Raw genomic sequence first — 11554 nt, 5'->3', positions numbered from 1 at the left:
TGAAGGTTGAAAGCAACACTTTCTGTGAAGGTGAAGGTTGAAAGCAATACTTTCAGNAAGCAATACTTTCTGTGAAGGTGAAGGTTGAAAGGAATATTTTCTGTAAAGGTGAAGGTTGAAAGCAATATTTTCTGTGAAGGTGAATGTTGAAAGCAACACTTCCAGTGAAGGTGAATGTTAAAAGCAACACTTCAAGTGAAGGTGAATGTTGAAAGCAACACTTCCAGTGAAGGTGAATGTTGAAAGCAACACTTCCAGTGAAGGTAAATGTTGACAGCAACACTTCCAGTGAAGGTGAATGTTGAAAGCAACACTTTCAGTAAATGTGAAGGTTTCAGTGTATATGAAGGTTAAAAGAACACTTTCTGTGGAGGTGAAGGTTGAAAGCAACACCTCAAGTGCATGTAAAGGTTAAGCAACACTTTCAGTAAATGTGAAGGTTTCAGTGTATATGAAGGTTAAAAGCAACACTTTCTGTGAAGGTCACGGTTGATCAGTTATACCAGAAGAGTCTTGCTAAGTTGATAAATCCCTGGATGAGTTCCTCAAGCCACTTGAAGTAATTACATTACTCAACAGGAATTGGTAGATTGAGGCAAGAACAATGTTCAATACCCATTATCCATCTGAGTGACCTTCACTACTCAATAATAGTGTTCAATGACAATAATGCCAAAAATGATTACCGTATAAATTGATTTTGGCCGTCTCCAGTTTTTTCTTTTGTACCAAAGCTACCACGTGTCATTTCGTTCTGGGAGAAAAAATAAACACATATCAACTTAAACTAAAAACACAATAAGGATATGGCAACAGACTGTGAGCAATGCATGGTCCCCTATCAAATGTTTGAAAAATAAACAAAGAGCCGTAACTCTATGAAAATGAAGGCAATACACCCAATTCTAATATCGGACACTTTGTCACCCAAAGAGATACTTGAATGCCAAATTTGGCAACTGTAGGGGACAGAGTATATGAACATTATGACCCAGACAAAATAATTGACGGACAGAAGAATTTCCAGATGGTGTGCTAACCTACAGTCTGGTCTAGTAGTACATATGAAGACTAATATCATATACAGGTATGTATTTGTTACATTTTTACCAGTGAACTACACATGTACAATTGATAACATTTCTCTACACAATTCTTACCTGATAATAACAGCCATTCAGGTTTTGTTTATTTCATTTTTATTATTTCTCTTTCATTAAAGTTCTGCAGGGTTTGGTGTTATTTTCAAAAATGATTCATTAAAGCTAATGTCATGAAGGTAAAGAAGAGTTCCAACTCAAATTTACAGTTTTTGGCAGTGGTTTGAGCATCCTTAAGGATTGTACGTGTTACTGTGCTATTTATGTGATGTTGGCAATGAATATCTTTGGCTAAGGATTAGAAATATTAAGCACACTTTGGCCTGTTTTATGTATACTTACAGGAATAACTTTTTCTTCGTTGACCGTCACTTTGATTTCTGTCTGCAGAGTCTGTAAGACAGTTCCGTTGTTGTGGGCAGGCGTGGGACGCCGTGACTTGAGCACCCCCGACTCCACTTCCTGCCCTCTCTTACCACCAACAGTGGCCACTGGGCGGTCAATTGTCACCTCAGGGGGGCCCTTCTTCTCTACTGTCAAAACACAGGGTCGTATCAGGCAAAACAGACAAGTGTGTGTCTCTATTGTCAAAACATAGGCTTGTATCAGGCAAAACAGATCCTAGACAATTGTTTCTACACGTCTCTATTGTCAAAACACAGGGTTGTATCAGGCAAAACAGACAAGTGTGTGTCTCTATTGTCAAAACATTGGCTTGTATCAGGCAAAACAGACAATTGTTTATCTCTAATGTCAGGACACAGGGTTGTACCAGGCAAAACAGACAAGTGTGTGTCTCTATTGTCAAAACATAGGCTTGTATCAGGCAAAACAGACAAATGTTCTTGTCTACTGTCAAAACACAAGGGCTTATCAGGCAAAACAGAGAAGTGTGTGTCTCTATTGTCAAAACATAGGCTTGTATCAGGCAAAACAGACAAATGTCCTTCTCTACTGTCAAAACACAGGGTCGTATCAGGCAAAACAGACAAATGTGTGTCTCTATTGTCAAAACATAGGCTTGTATCAGGCAAAACAGACAAATGTCCTTCTCTAACTGTCAAAATACAGGGTCATATCAGGCAAAACAGACAAATGTTCTTCTCTACTGTCAAAACACAGGGTCATATCAGGCAAAACAGACAAATGTGTGTCTCTATTGTCAAAACATGGGCTTGTATCAGGCAAAACAGACAAATGTTCTTCTCTACTGTCAAAACACAGGGTCATATCAGGCAAAACAGACAAGTGTGTGTGTCTATATATTGTCAAAACATGGGCTTGTATCAGGCAAAAAAGACAAATGTTCTTCTCTATTATCAAAACACAGGGTCGTATCAGGCAAAACAGACAAGTGCGTGTCTCTATTGTCAAAACATGGGCTTGTATATCAGGCAAAACAGACAAATGTTCTTGTCTAATGTCAAAACACAGGGTCGTATCAGGCAAAACAGACAAATGTGTGTCTCTATTGTCAAAACATGGGCTTGTATCAGGCAAAACAGACAAATGATCTTCTCTACTGTCAAAACACAGGGGCATATCAGGCAAAACAGACAAGTGTGTGTCTCTATTGCCAAATCATAGGCTTGTATCAGGCAAAACAGACAAGGGTGTCTCTATTGTCAAAACATAGGCTTGTATCAGACAAAACAGACAAATGTTCATCTCTACTGTCAAAACAAAGGGTCGTATCAGGCAAAACAGACAAGTGCGTGTCTCTATTGTCAAAACATAGGCTTGTATCAGACAAATAAAAACAAATGTTCTTCTCTACTGTCAAAACACAGGGTTGTATCAGGCAAAACAGACAAATGTTCTTCTCTACTGTCAAAACACAGGGCCATATCAGGCAAAACAGACAAGTGTGTGTCTCTATTGTCAAAACATAGGGTCATATCAGGCAAAACAGACAAATGTTCTTGTCTACTGTCAAAATACAGGGAAGTATCAGGCAAATCAGACAAGTGTGTGTCTCTTTTGTCAAAACATAGGGTCGTATCAGGCAAAACAGACAAGTGTGTGTCTCTATTGCCAAATCATAGGCTTGTATCAGGCAAAACAGACAAATGTTCTTGTCTACTGTCAAAACACAGGGTCTTATCAGGCAAAACAGACAAGTGTGTGTCTCTATTTTCAAAACATAGGCTTGTATCAGACAAAAAAGACAAATGTTCTTCTCTACTGTCAAAACGAAAGGGCGTATCAGGCAAAACAGACAAGTGTGTGTCTCTATTGTCAAAACATAGGTTCTTATTCAGATCAATTTTGAAAAAGGCAGATAATGTGGGGGATATTTGCCAAATGATTTCATTAATGAAATAGAAAATGGTCAAATTAAAACAGCACATACATGTATGAGCAAACAAACTGAATCATAGACATAAGCATAAGATCAGACATACTAAACATAAAGTCAAAGATAAAGGGTGGGATTAATTAGCTAGTTGTAGAACTTAACAAGTATTTACAGTACATATTCAAAGCTTGATAAAGGAAGCAATAAAATCACACTGTTATTAATATACCATTAATTTCTCCCGCCTCTACCTATGTGAGATACACATCCCACACAGAACAGTCACGTGGGGAAAGATTATATTAATCTCACATATGTGCAGTCAGTGACATTTACTATCAAGAGGTTACTATGATCAGATGACACTATATTTTAATGTCACAAATGAAGCCTGTTAAAACGTCATTAATCTGTGACAAAGTTGGTGTCAGCACCTGACATTACCAAATGATTGTAAGAATTATTGCACAAGATTGACCTAAAGGTCTTGTGTGACTCTTTGAGTTTGAAGTATATACCCACAGTAAGCCTGTAAATACACTTTTTTTGCTTTTTCCAATTATGGCCTTGTTTGTGAATACCTGATATAAAGTGTTTTTAAATAGTTCTGCATTGTCTATTTAATGTCACAATAATTTTGGGTAAGAGGTGGGAGAAACAGTGTCCATCATTATGTAGGTATGTGTGATATAAACATTCTACACTACACCACAGAAAGCCTCACTTCCTAACCAAATTCAACACCCTTGATGCGGAATATCTATATCCCACATAACTGTGTACCAAGGGAGATAATCTTGTGTGTCCAACATGGTGGTCTGGAAAAAATCGTTGATCTTTCCTTGGAAAAAAACCCTTCAAAATACTTACACCTTTGTAATTTGTGCACCCCCAACATTTTACATTTTTATTTCTCAAGGAAAAGTGTGCAAGTTCCATGAGTTGTTATGGTTCATATGGCAGACTCTGATAATATTTTACTGATGTTGATTCAGTGACTTACTGCTTGTCTTTTTCTTGTCCTTGGACACTTTGTTGCGTTTAGCTTTAGGGTCAGAGTCCAAATCTGTCATGCTGTCGTCCCTGGAGTGATGCTTGCTTCTACCGCACCCCATTTCCCCTGTGGGTAGCAACATGGAGTCCGCTCACACGTTCTAGATATAGCTCCTGTCACCGAACCCTTCGTACAACACACATTATCTCCCCTTGTCAGCTTTGGCACTAGGAGGTGTTTTAGCTAGAGCGTCATTTTGGAATTGAATCTTCATGAACGAGGAATTCTCAGGAAGCCATTGCTGTGAGAAGTTGCCCACGCTTTATCTCTCCCACAGGAATCTGTAAAAGAAATTGTGTGATGTTGACTGCTACATCTCATATAGGCTTCAAATTAAACCTTTTTTTTATGTATTTATTTTATAACTATCATGAAACAGATTCTATTAACTTTTTCTTTACTACTCTTGTTAGCCTAGATGATGGTGTGTAGGGGTTTTTAATGTCAGATGAATCTGGAGTCTCCAGAGAAAACCAACTACATGTAGGTTCGGCAAGTAACCCCATACTATTTCACCCCCGATTTGGGAATTAAACCTGGATGTCTTGTCGAAAAGTAGGTGTGCTACCCACTGCATCACTCGACAAACCAAAATGATATATCTAATATTCCATACAGCGAATCATTGAGTTCATCTGATAAAGTTTGAATAACTGTATTTACTATTTGTGTTTATCTAGCTATAGGTTACGTAGTCTAAATATGGTATTTACTATTTGTGTTTTTATTTACTTTTTGTGTTTGTATTTACTTTTTGTGTTGGAGTAGCAGTAAGTTTGTATTAATACTGTATCCGTCTTGCTATATTCTGTGAATGTGTCCTACACTAGTGATTGATAAATCTGTCAGCAGAGGAGAGCCCATCCTTAGGCTAACCCAATCTCACAAGTAGCGGAAATATGAAACATACATTTTCAAATTACGATGAACGCACAATAAAAAGACGTTCCAGAGGGATTACTCAAAGTTCCAAACAACATTGGCTTACCAAAGTTTTAATATGAATTTCACATTGAATAACATTCGTATCAAAATATTTTCAAGTCGATATGACCTTTTGAAATACAGGAATTTCTGGACAAAACACTTCAAATAATGTAATGTCAAAGAATTTCTTTGAAACCATGGTAGCCTGACAAAGCTTTGAAGGGCCTTCAGCGCTCCTCACAGACCTACTATAACTAGCTTTCATCAAATCAAAGAGAGATTATTTGGAGAACGGAGACAAGTGAAGCACCTTCCCTACTATAGCTGGAGTGCTAGTAGCAGAAACTGCATCAATTATGTACCTCCTTCCGGCTTCAAATCAATACAGTTGCCTCTAAAACATACTTTTTTTGGTACCGAGTAATCTCTCAAAATTTGTAGTATCATGTAGTATAGGTACTGCTTTTGTGTTTGAAGGTAACCTGGTTGTAGAATACAGAGACTTAGTGTTACAATGTCGTCGAGTTTGCTTGAAAATGAACGTTATAAAATACTTCAACAAATGATGAACAATGAAACCAGCAAAAATGAGAATTCAATATTTTTTTCTTTCGTAAAGCTAACTAGTCAAAATATCAGTCCTATATCACATTGAAATCAGCATTATTCAGTGCTGTAGTTGACTGTCTTAACCCTTTCATTACTGTAGACCATAATGGACCCCTCCATTTCAATGCATGGTAGAGTCTACTAAAGTTACATCATAGGGGTGAAAGGGTTAAAGGTGTAGCACTACTGTCACCATACACTGTAGTGTTTAGGGGAGTGGGAATCGTACAACCTTACTTTGACTGCATTTACACTGGGAAAGTTATCCGTGTTTCAACCTGTGTTATTTTCGCCCTTCACATGCAATTTCATACATATTATGCTTTGCTGCCATACACTGCACACAGTGTTTAAGGAAAACATTAGGAATCATACAACCTTACTGTGACTAGATAAAAGTCTTCCTTCAATCAGTGTAAATTTCGTCCTTCATATACAATTACTATATATAGTACGCTTTGTACTAATATTTTCTGTCATGATAAATTTGCACTCATTGCAGAGGGCGAAATGCATGGCTGAAAGTTAGTTAGCAGCAAAAATGTCCTTGTATACAGAAGTATTATAACAAGGTATAGTATCAAGAAACACATCCTTGATATATATTCTTAGTCATTAAAACTTGGTCAACTGATCCAGTTTCTAAAACAAACTCACCTGGCCATTAGTCACAGGTTCTTGTTCCTATTCTGACTAACTTAACTTTTTGTTGTCACCAGCTGTAAATTTTAACCTGGGAAACCTGTAAGTGTTATTGTAAACTGCCTCCAGCTGATTTTTTTTTTTTTACTCCCCTTCCTAAAACTGCACATTATTGACACAGTTAAGTAATGCATGTTTGGTATATATTTTCATTTTGAACATGCAGGCAGAGTTTATTTCATGGGGAATGAACATATTACCTGTGTTTTGATTGTAATCAGTCAGAATATTTAACATATTTGGTAAGTAACTATTAAGGTTTTTGAAATGTTTATACACACATAAAAATCATATCCTTCTAAAACATAACATCGTTTCCTCTTTCTATGAACATGTTCATACAATATGGGCTTTTAATTAAATATTTTTATACAATTTGGACTTTTAATCATATATCTTAGAGAAAAATATGAAAAGAGTTTCATTTGTAAATTTATGAGTTAAATTGTAGTTGGTGTTTATAAAATGATTTATAAATCCAATCTGAAATTTAAATCTTCACAAACATTTAATAAATTAATAAATTCAGGGTTTCATAAACCTGTATATTCATGCAACAGCATTTAAGTCATCTAAAGGATTATTTTGTCTCTAGGGGGTATATACCTACATTTTATTTAGGTTTAACTTTTGAGCATGCAGAATCTCCCCCATATGGAAATTTCAAACAGTTGGCAAGTATGAAGATGCATTGGATGTGAATTAACAGTCAAAAAACAGTCCTATATATAGTACATCACATGACAAGTCATAGTCGTAAAGAAACAAAACACCATGCAGTTAAAATCATGTGAGCAGTCAACGTCATATGGTAGCAAACATTGGCATGTAATTACGTTTAGTAATTTTAGGAGGAAAACAGTCAAAACTGCTTAATTTATATACAATTACTTTGAGAGGCAGGTAACAGTAGACCATAGGATGTGTTAGTTGCTGTGATTGTTACCAGACTCTGTATAATTGTATATCAAACAGTTTTGATGGTTTTCCTTCTAAAATTACTTATTGTAACACGCCAATTTTCGCTACAGTATAAGTGTTGACTCAGTATGCCAGGTCCCAACTCCTCGGGAAAACAGTGCCGACTGTAAACTGATAAGGCATGGACAGACTTGTTTAAACTGTTGGACTTATTGCCAGAGAGAATTTCAAATCCATTTTCATTATTCCTAAAACACTGGTAAATTGTCTTGACAGATTGCAAGACTGCAGTGGTTAACATATTTTATTAACCAGAAAGGGCTAGAATGGAGGAAGAACGGATAGCTTGGGGGTCCTGAAATTTACATTTTAAATAAAGCCCCTGATGATCTTTCTTTTCATGCATTGAAATGAACTGTAGTACCTCTGAGTCACGAGAGGAAGGTTTTTGAAATATTGGTTAATTTTCCCTTTGGGGCCCCGCCCTGGCCCCAGGGGTTGGGGTAGGAATCTCAATTTTACAATTTGAAACCATCTTCCTCCAAGGATAATTCTCACCAAGTAAAATAATTTCCTACAGAAAATTGTCAAATATACCCAAGTGTTATTTCCCTATATAAACTTTAGTAAACTTTACCCCCTCCCCATGGGAGAACGGATAGCTTGGGGGTCCTGAAATTTACAATTTAAATAAAGCCCCTGCTGATCTTTCTTTCTATGCAGAGAAAATGACTGTAGTACCTCCGAGTCTGGAGAGGAAGATTTTTGAAATATTGGTTAATTTTCCCTTTGAGGCCCCACCCTGGTCCCAGGGGTTGATGTAGCAATCCCTATTTTACAATTTTGTAGCCTCATCTACCAAGGATGATTCTGAACAAGTTTGAAAAAAAAATCCATCCAATGGTTCTTGAGAAAAAGTTGAAAATGTAAAAAGTTTTATGCATGTTGCACGACGGACGACGGACGACGACGGACGGAAAGCGATTAGAATAGGTCACTTGAGCAAAGCTCAGGTGACCTAAAAACCAAGACGACCTGAAGTTATTACCACAACTCTGTTGTTCCATCAAATAATTCAGGAAGACAAAGACGACCCAAAGTTTGACAGTTCTGTTGTACCATTATATAATTAGAGTTAAAACCAAGATAACCCAAAGTTCGCTTGATCTTTTAAGCATATCAGTGCCTTTCACACCAGCCTCTTTATTGAAGGCAAGAGGCAATTTCCTGTTCTCTAGAAACTTAACACAATCCGCTGTGGTGTTTGGCATGTTCGACAGATTATTAGAGACAGTCAAGTAATAATCACAGATATATTGGGTTCTAATGCTCAAGTCAGTCAAAAGCCGAGCACATGATTTCAACAGCAGTACTATGAGCAAAATTCCTGTTGGCTCAATATTTTACACACTGGTGACAAAGAGTTGATAACAAAGAACTCAGTACTGTCTACAAACATAAACAAATCATAAACCTTTATTCAATTTAGTGCTAGACTATCGATCATACTCATGATACTTTAAACAGGAAATGAAATTCTGATACACAAGCTGCAACAGTACTGAGTTGGTAGATATACTGTATTTAGCATGTACACAGCTAGCAGGAAATCTTTTGAATTAAACTTTTAACTGTATATATCACAAAGTCGGGGTGAGTTTAGTATGCCAGTGAGCTATAAAAATATATGAATCCATTACAAGGTTAGGTAAGAAGGAGTATTGTATAGAAGGAGTATTGTATAGAAGGAGTATTGTATAGAAGGAATATTGTATAGAAGGAGTATTGTATAGAAGGAATATTACATATCTGTGTGAGCTTTGGATATCTATCCTGTATAAGGTTGGAGGGAGTGATGTATATATCTCAAAGACCTACTAATATGCATGAATCCATTACAAGGTTAGGTTAGAGAGAATGTTGTATATCTGAATGAACTATAGGTATCTTCTTCTCAAGGTGGGAGGGACTGTGGTATATCTGGATGAGCTATACATAATAATTCTTTAAGGAACGTACGTGTCAAGATCCTTCGCAGAATTGCTGAAGATATCTGTCATTCTAATATATTACATATCACTTCATATCAATCTAGGTTAAATATTAGATGTCTTTCCATTACAAAGTTTGAAGGAATATTGTACATCTGAGTGAGCTATTGATGTTTACCCATAACAAGGTTGGAGGAAGTTTCAGGTTTGGTTTAATTTGTCAGCTATGGTTATTCAAGACTGTGTCAGGTTTTAGAGGAGGAGGAAAACCAGAGTACCTGAAGAAAAGCTACCAACCTGCGACAATGCAGTACCTGGGGACTGCCCCATGTTTATCCGTAGGCCTTGTACTCGGGACCCACTGGTGGAAGGCTAGTGATAATGTAGACAGTCAGACACCTTAACCACTCGACCACTGTGGCCACTGGTTGGGGGACTAAGTATGCTATGAACTCTAGATATATATATATGTCCATCTTTCACAAAGCTGGAGGACGTTTTGGTGAGATATTGATACATAAATCCATTACAGGGTAAAGGACCCATTACAGGGTAATGGAAGGAGTACTATGTACCCGAGTGAGCTACAGATGTATACTACATTGTAAGATATAAGGACGTGTACTTGCGGTATATATATATGAGTGAGCTATATATATGAAGCACATCGATCTGAAGCCTCCCAAACATCTATGGACATTTACTGGGACGTTAACTGAAGATAACTGGTACTACCAGACACACTTGCCTAAAATCAATAGTGCGATCTAAGATCAGGAAACAATGCTTCTCTAGCGTACAGTGTTCTAGCTACATGTAGCTACCATAGATAGCTCTCACTCGCCGCGTGTCCCTAAAGTGCACGGATCGACTAGCTTAGTCACCTTCCGTACTGGACATGGCATGCAGTCATCCGTGAGGACTCAGTCTGACTTTTCTGGATTTGCCGACAATATAGGATCAGTTTAACAAAATACTGAATGATTTCTCAGATTAACCTACTGTTACATGGTCGAAGACTATTAAATANAGAAGAAGATTTTTGAAATTTTAGTCAATTTGACCCTTTTTGGCCCCGCCCCTCAGGCCCCTGGGGGCTTAGGACTAAACCGGCAACTATTTTTGTTGACCTTTGTCCATGGAATGTCCCAGCAAAATTTCATTGAAATTGGTTCAGGGGTTTTGGAGAAGAAGATTTTTGAAATTTTAGTCAATTTGACCCTTTTTGGCCCTGCCCCTCAGGCCCCTGGGGGCTTAGGACTAAACCAGCAATTAATTTTGTTGACCTTTGTCCATGGAAGGTCCCTGCAAAATTTCATTGAAATTGGTTCAGGGGTTTTGGAGAAGAAGTCGAAAATGTAAATTGTTTACGGATGCACGACGGACGACGGACGACAGACGACGACGGACAAAAGGCGATCGCAATAGGTCACTTGAGACTTTGTCTCAGGTGACCTAAAAAAAAAAAAACCTCTGAGAGAATTTAAATCAAATATGACAGATAGCAAGTTGTATAATATTGTTGTCATTGAATGACCAGGACATTTTTTCATCTACTGTATTTTTTTGGTGATATGCCCAGATGTGCAAAAAACTGAATCAAAAGTAGGGGTGTGTGCTATTACCAGAAAGAAAAAATAACTTATACATTTTGGTCAAAGGCGACATTTTCATAGATTACTTGTTAATGTCAATGTACATGTAGTTTAAAAAAACAACCAGTATCAGATCACATTTTATAAATTCTTCCCTATTTCAAAGACAACTATACTAAGATCCATTAACTAGTCAAGCCATTTCAAACAAGATTTATGAAAATGGTCATGATGTCTCCCAAATTATCAAGATACTGATGGTAACATACATGTACACAGATATCTGTTTTGTTTGATACTATGTCACGTGGACAATTGTCTAACATGCATATGTCTCTAAGTCTCTCTCCATTACT

The 11554-nt window shown here is 37.1% G+C and overlaps 1 protein-coding gene across 5 annotated transcripts in view; it reads right to left on the bottom strand.

The window, feature by feature from the left end:
• Positions 1 to 11554, bottom strand: part of LOC110458215 — a 39570-nt gene that overhangs the window by 3768 nt on the left and 24248 nt on the right. For 3 of the 5 annotated variants that reach the window (XM_021509825.1, XM_021509827.1, XM_021509826.1), the window contains exons 2-4: positions 4403 to 4734; positions 1443 to 1633; positions 687 to 754 (exon numbers count right to left, since the gene is read on the bottom strand). In XM_021509825.1, the coding sequence (XP_021365500.1) occupies positions 687 to 754; positions 1443 to 1633; positions 4403 to 4535 (392 nt within the window). In that variant the 5' untranslated portion in view covers positions 4536 to 4734. Of the gene's footprint in view, positions 1 to 686; positions 755 to 1442; positions 1634 to 4402; positions 4735 to 6646; positions 6719 to 11554 lie in introns of those variants that run through there. The other 2 variants (XM_021509828.1, XM_021509829.1) reach the window with 2 other exon arrangements.

Source organism: Mizuhopecten yessoensis, unplaced genomic scaffold (assembly GCF_002113885.1).
Source record: "Mizuhopecten yessoensis strain PY_sf001 unplaced genomic scaffold, ASM211388v2 scaffold9501, whole genome shotgun sequence".
Taxonomy (NCBI): Eukaryota; Metazoa; Mollusca; class Bivalvia; order Pectinida; family Pectinidae; genus Mizuhopecten; species Mizuhopecten yessoensis.
The sequence above is the reverse complement of the archived record's forward strand: the minus strand, read 5'-3'. Positions and strand labels throughout refer to the sequence as shown.